Below are 16,502 nucleotides of genomic sequence, written 5' to 3'. Positions count from 1 at the left end.
CTCACTTGTTTAAAACTGGCTACTACAGGATCTAGATAAGATGACAGCTAATAACTGCATATTTGTAAAGAGACGCTCACAGCAAATTGAGAGTTGCGTTGTCTCTTAATTTTATTCACACTGGCCTTGGTGAAGCGAACCTGAGCGATCCTATTGGTGTAGGACATCTAAGTAGATAAAACACATTAAAGAGAAATTAAAGACATCAGTGCACTGGTATCAAAGTCAAGGCCTGGGGGCCAGATAAGGCCCGCCACATCATTTTAGGTGGCCCGTGAAGACAAATTGTGCATCGAACGCATGTCAATTCCAAAATTAATTTTTTTTCACTTTTAAAAGTAGAGATATTTTTATTACCATTCATTTTTTAAAAATATTTATTTTAAATATTTGATTTCAATAGCTCTTTTTTAAATATTTGAACAGTTTTTATTAGTCTCCGTTTTGAAAACTAGTTATTCGTCAGTTTGTTGTGTAGCCTAAACTATATGTACAATATGAGACGTTTGTACATTTATTTGGGTTGACAATTTTAATGGCCCTGTGAGGCAAACTATGACTATGGTGCAACACGCAACAAAAATAAGGTTGACACCCCTGGTGTAGAGGAACAAATTATGTGTGGAGTTTGATGCTGGTACAGTGTGACTGCTAAAACAATATTGCCATATCAATCAGGAACGTCATAATCAGTATACTACTGACTAATGTAACTTATAAATCAATAAGTATAGATTTCCCTTCTTAATAGTGCCATGTTTGCTATATAAATAAAGCGCTATATAAATAAGAATGTATATTATTGTAGTAATATGTCAATCATGATTTACCATTTGGGTAAAAAATAAAAAATCAATTGTTATAAAAATATTTTATTCACACATCACATATCTTCAATCATGATTTTTGCCATTTTGGGTAAAAAAAAAAAAAATCATTTGTTATAAAATATTTTATTCACACATTTACATTCATGTACAGCCAAATTATTTCAGCTGTACAGTAGACTGAAGGAATATGGCATATCATTGAATTAATGTGTTAAGCAAAAATAACCTTTCGATCGTGTTTCAAGTTTTATAGTTTAGTGTGTTAGCAGACTTTCATACGACACCGCAGAGCAAATCAACAAAGGTTATCAATGATCATCACCTGCTTTCCAGCAGCGATTCAAAGTCTGGTGAGCAAACCATTTTGTGTTTCACATTCCCAAACACAGTCAAGTCTCCTGTTCGTCCCTCAGTGTCAACAGAAACCAGTTCCTGAAAGACATTAAAGACAAACACAAGGGGTGGAGTTCAGTCCTTCTATAACTAAACAATGCAGGATTGGCTTCTGCAGCAGGTGCCAAAGACAAACAGAAAGATTCATGATTAAACTCCTGTCATACCTGCAGAAAAGAGCATGATGCTCCAAGGGACACATCCAGCGTGATCTGTCCCATTATGAGCTGCACCCGACCGGACTTTCGCACCAGCATTTTTCCAACAAGACCCTCTCGTAGATCTTTCAAATTACAGCTGATATCTTCATTTTCCTCCTCCTGTTATATATGCAATGTGTACTTACACATAAATGTAATCATTTCATTTGTTTGTAATAAAGACATTAAGCTTACCTGAGACTCCGTTTTCAGGAGGACAGACTGACCGTCCTCGGACTTCACCTCGGTTTTTATCGGCTTGTACTCTTTGGTGGGCGGCTGGCCCGGCAGCGTATCTGGCAGCTGCACGAAGAACAGCTCCTCACCTTTGCTCAGACTCCACTTGTGAAGAAGATCCGTCAGAACGTCCGGCTCAGGTAGTGGAGGAGGCTTGAAAGTCGCTTCAGGCTTCTTTATTGGTGTTTCCTCATGCTCCTCCTTAACTGTAAACAAAAGGGTTGCTTATTGTTTTCCATACCTTACTCACATGCATGATAGTATTACGAAATAATTAAATGATTTTTTTGGTATCATGACATGTAAGCATTGACATTTTGATGGGAATTTGCAGCCGCTTGCGGAGACGAAGGTATCCTTATTGCTAGACAATGAATGATAGCATGTTGCTATGCTAATGGATTATCATAAACAGTGCTGAGCGCTGAGATTGTGGTGATAGTGGTGGCCAGAGTTCAGTACTTTCCACTGCAGGTTCCATGGGATCATCCTCATCCATCTTCTCAATTTTAATAGTAGGAGCACTGAATTCCTCCTTGAAGCCCCACCCAGTCACAGCAAGGGGAAGTTGAACCGGGCAGCTCCTCTTTTCACCCCTCAGGTATGGATCATCTAGGAACTGAAAAACATGGAGGGTAAAATTAAAGAATCAAACTGTAGAAGAGTCAAACATTCCATCCAAGATACTCACGCTATCATGTTCCAGCTTGCGAAGAATTTCTTTGGTCTCTTCTTCAGTTTCTCTCTTCTCTTTTTTGATATTGATGATGGGGGCTGGTCCTGAACTTGGGGCGTCTCGTTCACTTTCATAACCTATTGTGGATTGAAATAAACCATGGAAATTAATTATTTGTATGATATGATCCAAACCAAAAACATGGTAGTTACAAATGCCAACCTTTTCTTCTGATGGCTATTTCTCCTGGACCCTGCTCGAAAATAGAGTGGGACTGGATAATCTCGGGGCGACCCCGGCCCCTGCCTCTCTCTCTTGGACCTCTGCCTCGGGTAGCATTCATCCGCTCTCTCTTTTGCGGACCTTCATCCTTGACACTTTGAAAAATAAATGACAGTCAACTTTCATCTGAAGTACTTTTTCACCCTGTAATCGTATTGTGAACCTACTCTTCTCTAACTTTGCGGCCAATAATGTTTGGTGTGAATGTTTTCTGGATGGGAAGAAAAACAAAAACTTGTGAAAAAAAGAAAAGAGACAACCAGAATCTTTCATTCAAATATTTTGGGGAAACAGACCTTTTTTACTCCCCCCAGGGTGAGATCTCGAGAACGCACTGCAGGGAGGCGACCTGCAGTGATAGTAGCTGGTAGTCGGCGGCCCATCAGTGGGTTCTTCCCAATCCCTCCAGGTGGTGGCATGCGATGACCACTGGGATCACCTGTGCCTGAATCGGCCATCCTTTACACATTGTAAAATATAAACCCAAATGAAAATGTTTTGCAGACCGAAGCAGTATATCATTGGTGATCACAAGTCTACATCCACCAGTCACGACATATGCACATAAACAAGATATACGAAATATTCTGCATTTACCAACAAGTTTTTGCAAAATGTCAAGATTGTGGGATAATGTACAGGTATTTGTGTCTGAATAACAACATTATCCAAATGTACCTTCAAAGAAAAACCTAATGATAAGTGTATTGCATTTGGAGTAGTAAAGCAGACTTCAGTGACAAATCGGAGTAGCATGAACTCTTGCAGGGGTCAACAACACAGCAGAAATGCAGCCACACACGTGGCTGACCATCAAACTCAGCAACATGAAATGTCATGCAATGGCGCTTGTCTTGGCACAAACGGGGACACTTACCTTAACGAAGCGTATATATCTTTAGAAGAAAATAACTCAGTTGTGAGAAGAATCGCGACAAGAGACCCAGTTCCAATGTTGCTTATTCACACGCTGCCGGTAAATCACTTCCGGGTGTCGTCAGCCAAAGTTGAGGCGCATCACAACTGCGCACAGCGACGCAGACATCTCGGTCAGCCTTTTTAAAGCGGTTTCTCAATTTTATTTTATTTATATTTTATTTTATATATATATGCATATATATATATATATATGTATATATATATATATATATATATATATATATATATATATATATATATATATATATATATATATATATATATATATATATATATAAAAAAGATCTATAATATAATAGATATAATATAATATAATATATATATATATAATAAATATATATATATAAGGATCTTGCACCATTACATAACAACCCTAATAGTAACCTAATAAACGTATACGTAACTGAATTGCTGTGTGTACGTGTCTAACTTTTTATTACATAGGCTACTTCAAATTGAGTTTTGCAGTACAGTATGTTTTATTGATCTATCTCTATATATAAGTCTATTAAGACTGTCCATTTTTATATGTTTGTGTGAATATAGCATACAACACTGTTTGACAATGCCTCTTTTATTGTCATGTTTGTTGTGAATACAGTCCTATTGTTTAAAAGGAGATTACAGCCATTAATCTGAGGAGAGCATCTCCTGACATGTTTTTTTTAATCTCTGGTGATAGCCTAAATGTTGTCCCGTGGAACCAATGCAAAACATCTCACTTTACAACTAATGCCAGGGGAAATCTGCTTACTCTGAGGCATCACTCGCCAGAGGATGGGTTTGAAGGAGTGGGGGTGATGGGGGAAGGAGTTATGCCCTGTGGAGTAAGTCCATATGGCAATGCAGTTGGCACAACTGCAGTTTAGTTACTGGGACATCACATGCACTATCTTTTGAATATTCTCTTCCATCAATGTATTGTTTTATATTGTGTTTATTTTTTATCACAGCCTCTACATCACTAAATTGTGAACGGTGATATCTAGCAGAGTTCAGTGTGTACAGTATGTACCTGAGGGAAACACTTTGGAGAAGTGATGCTGTGTTCCAAACATGCTGATGCGCTTGTAGTGTCGGACAATTCTCATTTCGGCTCACCTCATTTAGCTCTGAATGCATCATGCACTGTGCAGCTGCGTAAGAGTCAAATAAACATCATGCTCAAAGCCCACAGCAAAAATGAGGGGGGGTGGGGGGGTTGTGTGGCACACATACACACACAGATGAGAGTGCAGGAGAGAAAGAGGCAGAGTGAGAGAGGATTCAGTATGTTCGTTTCACCTCCTAATCAGTTTTCCAAGGGGATCTATCAGTGACTGCAGCACGTAAGGAGATTCAGAAGCGGGAAACAAAAGCAGCATCTAAAATCTTCAATCACACCTTGAACAGCATACAAGTAAGGATTTGTTTTCTATTCCACAGCAGGCTTGAGATTTTACAAATCAACAGATTCCATTATATCTTGTGCTGTGACATTATCATATTACATTTGTTCATCTTAAGGGGATTTATGCAATTGTTGTCATCATTCTCTGCAGTGTACTGTTTGTGCATTTTTTTTCTGCATTTGACATCATCCAAGCACAAGTATTAGCCGCTATATCTAGCCTCATATTATTCTCATTAATGCTTGCTTTAGTTATGAAGCAGCTTCTTCACACAGAATATTTCGTAATTACAGTCACAGCGATGCTGACTACATCCTCCCATCTCTCTACTCACAAAAAAAAACTTTGGTGTCACTTTACCACATATAATTAGATAGTATCAACGCAGAATGACAATCAAATTCAAATTTTCATACATTGTAAACATTCACAATAAAAGTAGAGCAGATTTAATTTAGATGCAACAAGCAAGGATTTTAGTGTTGTTGTTTTTTAGTACAATGAGCAAAAGAAAATACTTTGATCTATGCTATATTGTACTCCACAAATCAGCATCCGCTGCATCCGTGTGTGTGCGCCCGTGTTGGAATTAATCTGCGTGTGGAGCACGCACAAATAATTAAACTAATGAGTTGTTTTTCTGTCAGATCCATCAGCCCGACCTAACTGGTTATTACAGTTCGGGGTGCAGCCGAGAAAATTGGCTCTTTTTTCGCAGACAAATAAGGGCGACCGGTATGTGTGAAACCTGAATTTGAACTGTGCTCACATGCACTGGATCTTTAAGTGGAACATTCACAGACAGCAGGCTTTGATGAGTGTCCTGCGAGGATCTATTGTTGGCCCATTTTCCGTTTCTGAAAGAAACTTGGAGACGAGATATGAGAAGAGGCTAGGTTTTTCCTCAGGCTTCTGCAACGAAGGGCTAACGCACACATTTCACAGTTCACAAGGTTTAATGAGAAACTGCAGCCTGTCCATCATCTAAGGTCCGAACAACACCTCTGCAGACCTCACAGTCTGCCAGTGAAAGCATCTTTATCCAATGCGGCATCATGAGCGTGTTAGAGTTGCTTCCTAAACAGCTACTGAGGTTATTTTAGGCACACATATGCATAATGCTCAGACTAAGCGGGACAGATTGGTCACAATAAAAGGAAACATGCAATGTGCCAGGCTGCAGATAAACAAGGCGGACAGCAAATCAAACACATTTCAAAAAGTGGCTGACCGCTGGCCTCTTCCTCAAGGCTTTGTGCAGCAGTGAGGATCAAATGGTTGATGTGTGACCAAGTAGTGATTCATCACCTTCCACAGTCACCACTTAAATCTCCACTTGTCCAGTCTTGACAGTCAAATAAAAGATGGGCCGTGACAGTAAAAAAAAGAATCAGCAAGTATAAATGCATTTAAAAAAATTTTTTTAGAATTGAGGAGCTGGTAGGATGCTGCTGACATGTGGTTGCTGGGAGACTGATGGAGGTGATTATAACAGGCGTGGAGTCATCTGGAAGCGTCTCATGTTACATAATGATGGGAAATGTCAGTTGAGGCCACCAAATGCGAAAAGGAAAAGGGAGCGAGGGACAAAATGAAAGATTATTCATGGACGAAAGTTTAATTTGTCTCCGCTTTGAGAGATAATAACCACAGCGTGCCTTTGTAGTTCCTTTTCAATGTGACCATATTTCCATCTTGTTATCATAAAGTGCCATATCTCATTCCTTCCGTTTCAGTCCTTCATTGAACCAATAACCATATTTTGTATCTTAGACCAAACTCAAAATGGAAGATATGCCTCAATAAAATAATCAAGCGGCTGGGGATCGACGTGAAAGACAGTAGCATGCAATTATTTAACTGCAGTGTTCTTCAAAACAACAAGATGATCAATGATGATTTTTTTTTTGTCATTTGAAAAGAAAAAAACAACAACCTAACTTTCAAAGTACTGTAACATATTACTATAATAACGTAACATATTACTATAATAACTATTACATTATGATAATCATTTCAATGAATGTAATAGAAAAGGTTAAATTGACAGAAAGATCATAAAACTATAACTGGACATTGGTGTGAGGAGCAGATGTAGTAAATCCGCTATCAAATCCAGGTAATGTTGACAGGACAAGCACATACAGTACCAATAAGGTAAAAATAAATAGTGTTTAAAATTCTCCGATGCATAATAAAAACAGTGTACTGTATTTATTTCCATCTGTCCACATAGAGCAGGCATAGCCTATTTATACATTTAAATATTTAAATATGCATAAGTCTCAAGAGATTATGCTCTGCAAGTATGTGACATTGATTTTAATGGAAGGGTTTTCAAAAATGATGTGCCCATCAATGTTCTGTTTTATACCCTGACAGAAATGGACAGCGTTCTCGCCACCCCATGCAACATTCAAATATGTGAGGTGACATGTGATTCGTTTCGCATCGTGTGGGACATGACTCCCGAAGACACGGCCAGAGCCACGCACTTCTTCATTGACCTGAGCCGCAAAGAATGCAGGGATCCCAACCGCTTTAAACACAGGGTGAGACAACCAGAAACGGCATGTGGCTCTGTCTATTACCTGGATTCAACTTTTTGTCTTCATTTGACATGACAGCAAAAGGCTTAAATAAAAAGTCAATTCCAAAAGGTCTGGTCAGGTTAACGGCCATTCTAGACTAATCCAAGCACAGAAAGCAGCAGTTGTGCCCTTTCAGTCTGTTCCAATTGAAGCAAAAGGAAAAATGAGTGCAGTCAACAGCAGCTCTGGGCCTGTGACTCACTTTTATTTGTGGTTTTACCATTTGCAAATACACACGCAGCACAGAGCAGATTATTAACTCATTTTAGATACCAACATTTAATTATCCAAATCAGAAAGACACCAAATGCCCTATTTTCGTAGACAGAGTTATATGTGCTTGGTGTAAAAAACGTGACTTGAATATCAAAGCAATCTTTGCCTTTGGAATTCTTTTTTTTTTTTTTAAAGTGAGTGATGCAGCAGCATTTGTTTATTTAATGTGTGCCTTTAAGGGGCATGGCCTAGTGACATCCCTAAATCCTAAAAGCAAACCTAAATCTCATAGCGCATTTGAGGCAAAAATTGCTAAGAATGGGAAAAAAATACAAGTCAAGATGTGCCAACTCAATGGAGACAAACCCTAAATAAAAAACAGCCGTGATAAATAAGGTACAGACGCAGGGTGGCTGAATATAAATTGCACACCATGTTTTTGTCATTTCTATTTACTTAGAATTTACAAAACTACATATAATTTCTGTACCACTATACAATGATGTGCAAAATTGTGATCGTAAAATAGAAGAATATTAAAAAGTTGAAGGGTTAGAAATACATTTTTTTTCAAGGCACTGTGGTACTCTGTTCACTTCTTTCGTTGCCATGGTCGTGCGGGCCTCTTGAGTATTTAGCGGCGCTTCTTCGACACAATAGTCAAAACAAAGCAGCTGGCTCGATTTAGCGTCTCCCAGCTACGGCCGCTTGGGCTTGAAAGCAATATCACGGTATTAATGCAAATCCTATCAAAGGCTTGATTTACAAAGTCATTAAAATTTCCTTTGAAATGTTGATGAGTAAAGCAGCAGCCAAATATGTTTTTGCTCCATCTTTCAGGATGTGCCAACCAAACTGGTGGCCAAAGCTGTCCCCCTGCCCATGGCCGTGAGGGGCCACTGGTTCCTCAGCCCCTGCACAGAGTACTGCGTGGCCGTGCAGACTGCGGTTCGACAGGCCGATGGCGAATACCTGGTGTCAGAGTGGAGCCAGGTGGTGGAGTTCTGCACAGGGGGTGAGGGGCCTGACGGCCAGAGTGATGCTAATATACTCCCTGAGACGTTATATAAGCATAGACAAAAAGCTGCAGAGCAGAAGTGCATGTAGCATCATTAGCATTTGAAAGCAGGGCAGACTTTTGAAATGAATATAGTGCTCTTTTTAACTTGGCAGACTACGCCATAGAACACCTTCAGCAGCTTCACGACAAGGCCAAAGGCTCTGCTGGAAGGCTTTTGAAATTCTCCGTCTTTTATCGCAATCAGCATCCACATTATTTTGACTGCGTCAGGTAAGTGGAGCATTATAAGACCATGAGAATGATTGACTATTAAATGGAAAGACAATGATGCTAATATTGTGCTTTCTCCTCTGGTTGCTTGCATTAGAAAGGACTGTGCGGGTCTGATGCGCCCCGCCCTTAAAGACACGAGTGGAAGTCATGGTTCTCCCATAAATGGCAAACTGCAGGGAGTCTTCTTTAGCTGCAACACCGAGTTTGATACAGGGCTCCCCCCGAAAGACTCTCCGTACGGCCCCCTGCGCTTCCAGATTGCAGCTGGACACCTGCTCAATCCAAACATCTCTCTGTACTTTGCTGACTTCTATTGCATGTACACAGCCTACCACTATGTGGTTTTGGTGCTGGCCCCTGTGGGAACAGAGGGAGACCACTTTTGCAGAAGCCGCCTCCCCAGGCTGGACTTGGCCAGCAATCCGTTCTTGACATACAGCGACCCCCAGAGGCCGGGGGAGGAGCCAGTGTACTGCCATGCCAGTGACGTCATCCTTGAGGTGCTCTTCACAGAGCCGGTGAGTTTGGATCAAGGCACAGTGGAGCTAATCAGTGGACACCACCAGCTCATGAGTTTGACCACTGCCAATGCCAAGAAAGACCCGAGCTGCAAAGTCTGCAACATCAGCGTGGGCCGCTGAGTCGCCTCACGATTTAGGACAGGCCTGGGGGCAGCCGAGCGTCCGAGCCTAAAAAACAAGAAGCTTGTCATGTGCGGGCCAAAACACAGAGGAAAACACCCGCATCATGCGGTGTGCATGCTGTTTTTGCTTCTCCCTCAAACCCTCCCAGGCTAGAATCGTGTTTCTAAGAGAAATCAATCTCACATCTGACGCACAAGACTAAACAAACTGTGATCCCTGGTTTCTTGGTGGTGTTTTAAGTATTATTTGTGGCAATCAGATTATTAGTGATTACAATTTTGAAAAGAAATTAAGACAAACTTTATGGCAGTGCAATGGTCTCCAGTTTCACAGTTCTGACCTTTGGGGGTGGAATCTGAACCCTGTGGAGTTAGCATGTTTCCCAGTGTTCGAGTGAGATGTCCCCCCTCCCCCCCCCCCCCAGATACTCCAGCTTCCTTCCACACCCAAATTAATCATGTAAGGTTCAATGACAACTAAATTGTCCATAGGTGTGAATCAGAGTGTGAAGGTTTGTCTGCAGTGATTGGCAATGTGCGTTAGGATTGGCTTAAGCTCATCAATGTCTTCTAACGAGCACACAGAAAATAGTCGCTATTGTGATTTTGAGTTGCAACAAAAAAACAGTCATCATTGTAATTTTGAGTAGTAACAGGCGCCTTGACAATGTCGGCTGCCCTGTTTGACCTTCCCCTGTCACTTCACTCTCCTCTACTCATGTTGCACCACCACCCCTATCCTAACCCTATCCCCCTATTTAGTCTCGGCAACAGCCAGCGATGAGATCTTCAAAGTTGGCCTGTATTTGGTGGCCACGTGAATTGTCATATACACTACTTATGACTTGTTTTGGTTTACTTTCACATTGCTGAACATGAGTTTGAAGTCCCTAATGTGACCCTTAAGACCTATTAAAAGGGGTTGCCCCACACAACTACTTTAATTATGTGTCACTTAAACAGTGTTTGATTACCTTTGTCAATCCTTCATTTGTCTTTGCTTTCTCAAGTGTGTATTTTGAACATCTATCTCGACCTAAAAATAAATGCATTCTCCATAACAGATGTGATAAAGACAATGGGTGGTCAAAGCCCCCTCCTATCAGTCAGATAGTTTATCGAGCTAAGATTAGCTTGTATCCTGCTAAGGGGTTTGGATTTGTCCCCAACGAGTAATCTGTGACCTATTTGCGAATCCCAAAGATGCCCACCCTCTGTTACAGCATGGATGAATAAGTAAGAGTGTGTAGTGTCGACTCACACGAAAGACTGGTGTTCAATAAAAATGAACAATTATAACAGTGTGCTTTTTAATTAATACACAATAAAAAAGCGAGTCAGAAAAGCACAACGCACAATGAATAAACCAATCTTGTAAGTCTAAATAAAAAAAGTTATTTATGCATTGAAGTTGGTCTTCATTACATGCTCAACTAATTGTGACAAAGATGGGAACTCACACACACTTCAATTGTATAGTTTTGTCCATCGTTGTTGTCCCAAAAAGTTTGACCCTGCCCTCCTGGTGAATAACTTAAGCAGAATTCTATCTTCCTCTTTGCATCAAGCACTTTGGGTATGTCTATGTCAAACTCAAAGATGTCCGTTTGGGGCCCTCCAAAGCGTTGCTGCAGGTACGTGCAGGGGACATCTCTGTAGCTCTGCCATGAGTCAAAGGTGATACGCACACGCACGTCTTTTTGGAAGCTGATGTTTTGGACTCGGGCGGTGCCTCTGAGGGCTTGCTCGGTGACCGTGCAGTTCTCCAGGGTGACCATGTTCTCGGCCAGCTTGGCACGAAAGGCCTGGAAATTAGCGGAGGGTTGCGGGAAGCCGAGCGTGAGTCGTGTTCCCGGGCAGCAGGTGCTGACCGTGCAACTGTAACCAGCCTCGGTCATCTGAAGCAAACCCTGGAGGGACGGCAGAGGGTCCAGGTCGGAGTGGTCCTCCTCTTCGGAAAAGACTCGCACATCTGCCAACGACTGGCCCTTGGAGTCGGCGAAAACCACACGCTTGTTCTTGACCGGAGCCCAAAGATCATCATCATCGGAATTATCCAAGTCCTCAAAGTAACCTGCGATCGTCTGGGTCGGACCGACTTGGCGTAGGAAGTCAGATGATGAGGAGCGGATACAAGGTCGCAGCGGTTTCAGGATGGGCACCCAGACATGAGGACACAATTGTTTACGCTGGTTCAAACACAATCTGACGGCAATCTCCACGAGTCCAGCGGAGTGAGCCATTGAGCCAAGGCCAAATACGGGCAGGAAACTTGAAACAGATAAAATTGGCATCATGATTTTTATGGACATTACTTCTACGTGCATTAATGAGAAAACACCCCTAATGATTTCCATTTGCTCGTGCCTTAAAAATCATGCACGTCATTCCCCTTAAGTTCTTACGTTGTGCTGGAGGTCTCCATGCTGCTGGTGTTGGGCAGAGACGTCTTGAATAAGAAAAAAAAACGCAAGTGTTAGTGAACTAACAGTTTCCAACATCCCATCTTACTTACAAAATGGTAGACAGCCAGTGCTCCTGCGAGGTCTGTGTGCTCCCTTCACCCCAGAATCTTACATGACCTTCCATTTATACTCAGCCAGCTATCTTGTAGGACTCCACCCCCTCTGCTCTACTGACCAGTTTGTTGGAGGTAGGCAGGCTTTTCTCTTTTCGCTTTTCTAACAACACTCCACTAACAGCCAGTGATGCACTGTGAGGAATGTGTGACCTTTGCTTGTTGACTGAATTCCCTATTAGAATCAGAATGTCAAGTTATTCAGTTATTCTTTATCCTCACTACAAAGTCAATTCAGTCCACGAGTAGAAAAGCGACAGCACGCTGGGTTGTACATTGATGTCAATTTTCAGTTTTGTCTCACTAGTACTAACATACCATTATCCTTCTGGTATGCCAAAGTTGACCTACTAATGTGGATAACGCTTGTACTCAAACACAATCCTTAAGCTGGATATCAAGGACAGTGAATAAAGACCCAAACGGTTCACCATTAAGCTATTTGAGCATTGTTGGATAGCAAACTAGTTTTAGTTCATAATTCAACACACTGGGATTTGGAAATGCTTAACCATGGTTGACGAGGTGTGTTACAACAACGATCTTGGACTACAAATAAACGCAGCTGTTCATATTCAACTCACTTCTCATGAGCCGTCGTGGGTGTGGTAAAGTTAACGTGGGTCATCTGTAAAATGCAACACTCTGCAGGATGGCTTAAGTCCTGAAGGGATCGTTGTGTGAGACTATGTTGGCATGTGTGACGCGAAGGCTTACGCGCCACTCTCAGCATGTCTGTCATCTAACGTGTCACCTCTGGCTGCAGTCAGTGGGTGAAAGTGTGCAGTCGAAACCGGACACATGCTGAGGTGTTCCCACAAAAATAAACATTTTTATTACAACCAATTTGAGCCTTCAAATTATTTGCAAAAGGCAGTGAAATGATCAAGCTGGGCTAGTGAGAAGAATCCGACGAGATGAAATTGCCACAATCATTCATGTATGTGTTTAATGTCATATTAAAATCGAGTTACCAACATTCATACTTATATGCAGCTTTTAATGTTTGATGCAAAACAACATTTTGCATCATTAATAATCGGATCCCACTGGATTATTGCAATGATTCATCACAAAGATAGTGCCTTTCAGCTTGGGTCAATCAGTACTCCATCCTTTATTATGGACAATTATTTGGCAGTTAGAGCGAGTGCACACAATGAACACTGATAGCTCCCGCTGAAATTTACGTAAAGGCGCTTATTAGAGCAATTACATCCCAGGGAAGACACAGGAACATACAGTTTAGAGGAGAGAAAGGAAAAGACACAATCAAACAAAACCTTTTCTATGAGTCTCTTCGCCATTTGTGAAATAAAAGAATAGATTTGCACAAATGGGAAAATTCAGCCGGCTTTTAATGCAGCACAGAAGTGGCCCATTCCTCTTCATCACTGCGACATAGTAACAGGAATAGTAATAGGAATCAATATTAAGAAGATCAGATGTGCCTGCATTTGAAGCTATGGGCCAGTATTGGGACACCAGTCACGCTCTGAGCACACAAGATTTGAGATCTGTGTCCAGATCTGTTAAACTGTCTGCTGTTTGTTTTATGACCCGTTGGAGGCCAAAGCGCTCAGAGACCAGAAACAAGAACCTGCAACAAACAGTATTAGCGGCATTATAATGTTGATTCAAGTTCACACTTATAGACAATTTTGAGTCTCCAATAAACCTATCAGGCATGTTTTTTTTTTTGTTTTTTTTAAAGTGGAAGGGAGCCCAAATTAGAATACATATTCTCAAAGTGTTGCCAAGAAAAAAAAAATCTTAGTGCTAAAAATAATCTAGAAGACAGCACAAAGCAGTTGCTCAGATAGGCAGAAAAATCGAAGAGCGTGCATGAGCTCTAGGGGCAGTTCAGACTTGAGGCTTACTTACCTTGACATTTAAATCAACTGTGCAGCTCCACTTGAAATAAGTGGCGCGATGGTTCGATAGCGCATGAGATGCTGAGAGCCCTCTTCAAGATCCACAACATACTCTCTGGGACAAGAGATAGAATAGTCAGTGATGTTTGTTGCTCACATATTGAAAATAATCCCGTTCAGAGGACCTCAGAAGAGTGAAGTACCTCTGATCGTCTGTTTCGGGCTCCACTAAGATGTTCTCTTGTCTTTCCTTCACTCGCAGGAAAACAAAGGAGTCCAGGCATGGCGCTGGCACTGAGTTTGCATCAGAATGAATAGAATCAGTATTCAAGTATGCCTGCAAGCTACGCATGTTGAAAAAAAAAAAAACTAGAGCAGGCACCGTACTTGCTTTGAGCATGTCAAGTGTCTGGAGGATGGGGGGCATGTGACTCAATGCCACACATTTTAGGTGGTCTTCAGTGTTTGCAGCATACCTGGAGAAACATGCACACACACACACACGTAAACAGCAGGCATGCAACTGAAACACATAAAGAAATTCCAATATAACCCATGCTGGGATCCTGGTCAACATTTTCATATTTGAAAACTATTTTTCCCATTAAAATAATGTAAATTGAGATCAATGCAAGTCACATTTTAACATACTTTTTTTCACCAAAAAAAAATCGGTTCTGAAAATGGATGCATGAATCAAGCTAAATAGAACATTGTGCAGTTTAAAGCCAGTCATTCTTTGTCTTACCACAAGAGGACGCCCACTTTAACAACATTTTGAGAATCACACGACACTGAACCAGGAACCAGTACCTACAGCTTACTTACACTGTTAGATCCAAGAATTTTTGATTATGTTTGAAATGAAGTTGAATACCAACTTCACTATATTACCTACGTTCTATGTTGTCCAAAGTTGCTGCAGTGCATAAATGATGAGCATTTGCTCTTTAGAATCCTTAACTAAAACCACATCACTGTTTCATTCGTCAGGATATGGGATTGAGCATTGTTACCATGAAAATCATTCGGTCCATTATTTTATTTTGAGAATGTTAATTTATTTTAAGATTTGAGACTATATTTATCCTCATAAATTCTCACTCATGTATTAACATTTTTAAAGTTTTACTGCTTGTTGTCATAGCAGTATAGAAAATGGATCGATACACTTTAGAGATTCTAATAAGCCATGCTGTGCTGTGCTCACTCTTTAGCAAAGGCAAACTCCTCAGATGAAAGCAGCGCCGGTTCTCCTTGGCTGCGAGATTTCTCCTTCTCAAGGACATGCGGAAAGAACTTTTCAATCTAAACCCAAACAAAAACAAGGCCATGCTGTTAAAGAGTATGTAGGGACACCAAGATGCGCTAACATTTGATGAACTGCTTGACCTTCTGCAAGCGAGAACGCAAGTAGCTGCACAGCACAAAGCGGATGCGGTCAATCTCCATGCGATGGATGCCGGCTTTGGGGTCGCCTTTTTTCACTCTCTCCAGGTTTGCTTCCTGGTGAAAGGAAGGGATGGACTTGACTGAGTTGAATATACAAACATTTAACACTGGAGATAAAAAATCAGCACACCCAAGGTTTGCTAGGCACTTGTAGTAATAGCAGATGTGTGCTGAATCGTATTTAATAAATAGAGTGTAGACTTTTTTAATCCAGTTGTTGTAAATTCTTAGACTCCTACTGAAGTTCAATGTATCTATATTGTTGTTTTCTTTATGTATGGTATTATGTTTATTTGTAAATTAAGTTGATCGATCGTCACAACAACAAGCGTCAAGTTAGTCATCAGTGGACAGTAGTTACCATGGTTACACCACTGAGTTTACGAACAGAAACTACTACGACGGACACTCTATCAAAAGAGCAAGAAATCAATCACAAGGTTTTCATGAGGTTTAAAAAAAATATGGACGGGTCAATGTACCATGTGTGTGAGCTGCTCCATGACACACTCCACCACCTCGGATTGGTTGGCCAGCAACTCGGGTGAGAATTTTTCATTTAGCCAAGCCTACGAAATACACAGAAACATTAGAATTGTGCCCACGATTGAATCCAAAACAAACGCACCTCCTCTAGTTTCGCGATCAAGTCGGCCGGAGTCATGTCATCCTCCTGACATTCTTCTTGGCTGATGTCGTTGTCGGAGAGCGAGTCCGACATTATTTCGCCTTAGCAAAAGTGCTCGAAAATTAACTTATCCTGTATGTTACCAGGTCGAAGTGTGACTTCGAACAATATGAGCGCAGTTGAATTTCTGATGCTAGCTAACCGTCGGTAGCAAAAACAAAACACTTGTTTATTCGCGCCACTGCGGCTGTTCTCGCGAGAGTGCTCTTATTTCAACC

At 41.1% G+C, this 16,502-nt stretch overlaps 4 protein-coding genes across 4 annotated transcripts; 1 reads left to right on the top strand and 3 right to left on the bottom strand.

Annotated features, from left to right (window-relative positions):
* Positions 1–937: 937 nt before the first annotated feature.
* polr3d (polymerase (RNA) III (DNA directed) polypeptide D) lies at positions 938–3,637 on the bottom strand. The gene is made up of 9 exons (XM_061278487.1): positions 3,496–3,637; positions 2,915–3,077; positions 2,786–2,829; positions 2,559–2,713; positions 2,352–2,473; positions 2,123–2,279; positions 1,619–1,866; positions 1,391–1,543; positions 938–1,262 (listed from the first exon to the last, which is right to left on the bottom strand). The coding sequence occupies exons 2-9, from the start codon at positions 3,074–3,076 to the stop codon at positions 1,149–1,151; spliced, it is 1,155 nt and encodes a 384-aa protein (XP_061134471.1). The 5' UTR covers position 3,077; positions 3,496–3,637; the 3' UTR covers positions 938–1,148.
* A 3,674-nt stretch (positions 3,638–7,311) lies between these two features.
* Positions 7,312–11,054, top strand: LOC133153859 (phytanoyl-CoA hydroxylase-interacting protein). The gene is made up of 4 exons (XM_061278073.1): positions 7,312–7,500; positions 8,596–8,770; positions 8,929–9,046; positions 9,144–11,054. Exons 1-4 carry the CDS (start codon positions 7,333–7,335, stop codon positions 9,688–9,690), a joined length of 1,008 nt encoding a protein of 335 aa, XP_061134057.1. The 5' UTR covers positions 7,312–7,332; the 3' UTR covers positions 9,691–11,054.
* ppp1r3c2b (protein phosphatase 1 regulatory subunit 3C2, duplicate b) lies at positions 10,981–12,420 on the bottom strand. The gene is made up of 3 exons (XM_061278071.1): positions 12,208–12,420; positions 12,098–12,141; positions 10,981–11,963 (listed from the first exon to the last, which is right to left on the bottom strand). The coding sequence occupies exons 2-3, from the start codon at positions 12,115–12,117 to the stop codon at positions 11,126–11,128; spliced, it is 858 nt and encodes a 285-aa protein (XP_061134055.1). The 5' UTR covers positions 12,118–12,141; positions 12,208–12,420; the 3' UTR covers positions 10,981–11,125.
* Positions 12,421–13,368: 948 nt separating this feature from the next.
* Positions 13,369–16,493, bottom strand: gins4 (GINS complex subunit 4 (Sld5 homolog)). The gene is made up of 8 exons (XM_061278072.1): positions 16,225–16,493; positions 16,079–16,165; positions 15,537–15,650; positions 15,355–15,452; positions 14,532–14,620; positions 14,348–14,438; positions 14,155–14,259; positions 13,369–13,870 (listed from the first exon to the last, which is right to left on the bottom strand). The coding sequence occupies exons 1-7, from the start codon at positions 16,315–16,317 to the stop codon at positions 14,163–14,165; spliced, it is 669 nt and encodes a 222-aa protein (XP_061134056.1). The 5' UTR covers positions 16,318–16,493; the 3' UTR covers positions 13,369–13,870; positions 14,155–14,162.
* Positions 16,494–16,502: the final 9 nt, after the last annotated feature.

This window comes from Syngnathus typhle, linkage group LG5 (assembly GCF_033458585.1).
Source record: "Syngnathus typhle isolate RoL2023-S1 ecotype Sweden linkage group LG5, RoL_Styp_1.0, whole genome shotgun sequence".
NCBI lineage: Eukaryota > Metazoa > Chordata > Actinopteri > Syngnathiformes > Syngnathidae > Syngnathus > Syngnathus typhle.
Note: the sequence above shows the minus strand (reverse complement) of the source record. Positions and strands in the feature narration are given on the sequence as shown.

What these genes read in the sequence shown, in the direction of transcription:
- polr3d (XM_061278487.1), bottom strand. Translation starts at nt 3,076, where the DNA reads ATGGCCGATTCAGGCACAGGTGATCCCAGTGGTCATCGCATGCCACCA. An exon ending in CCCTGGGGGGAGTAAAAAAG is followed by an intron (nt 2,830 to 2,914) that starts GTCTGTTTCCCC and finishes CTTCCCATCCAG; the next exon opens with AAAACATTCACACCAAACAT. An exon ending in CATGGAACCTGCAGTGGAAA is followed by an intron (nt 1,867 to 2,122) that starts GTACTGAACTCT and finishes TTTTGTTTACAG; the next exon opens with TTAAGGAGGAGCATGAGGAA.
- gins4 (XM_061278072.1), bottom strand. Translation starts at nt 16,317, where the DNA reads ATGTCGGACTCGCTCTCCGACAACGACATCAGCCAAGAAGAATGTCAG. An exon ending in TGGAGCAGCTCACACACATG is followed by an intron (nt 15,651 to 16,078) that starts GTACATTGACCC and finishes TCCTTTCACCAG; the next exon opens with GAAGCAAACCTGGAGAGAGT. An exon ending in CCCGAAACAGACGATCAGAG is followed by an intron (nt 14,260 to 14,347) that starts GTACTTCACTCT and finishes CTCTTGTCCCAG; the next exon opens with AGAGTATGTTGTGGATCTTG.
- ppp1r3c2b (XM_061278071.1), bottom strand. Translation starts at nt 12,117, where the DNA reads ATGGAGACCTCCAGCACAAC. An exon ending in ATGGAGACCTCCAGCACAAC is followed by an intron (nt 11,964 to 12,097) that starts GTAAGAACTTAA and finishes ATCTGTTTCAAG; the next exon opens with TTTCCTGCCCGTATTTGGCC.
- LOC133153859 (XM_061278073.1), top strand. Translation starts at nt 7,333, where the DNA reads ATGGACAGCGTTCTCGCCACCCCATGCAACATTCAAATATGTGAGGTG. An exon ending in GGTGGAGTTCTGCACAGGGG is followed by an intron (nt 8,771 to 8,928) that starts GTGAGGGGCCTG and finishes TTAACTTGGCAG; the next exon opens with ACTACGCCATAGAACACCTT. An exon ending in CATTATTTTGACTGCGTCAG is followed by an intron (nt 9,047 to 9,143) that starts GTAAGTGGAGCA and finishes TGCTTGCATTAG; the next exon opens with AAAGGACTGTGCGGGTCTGA.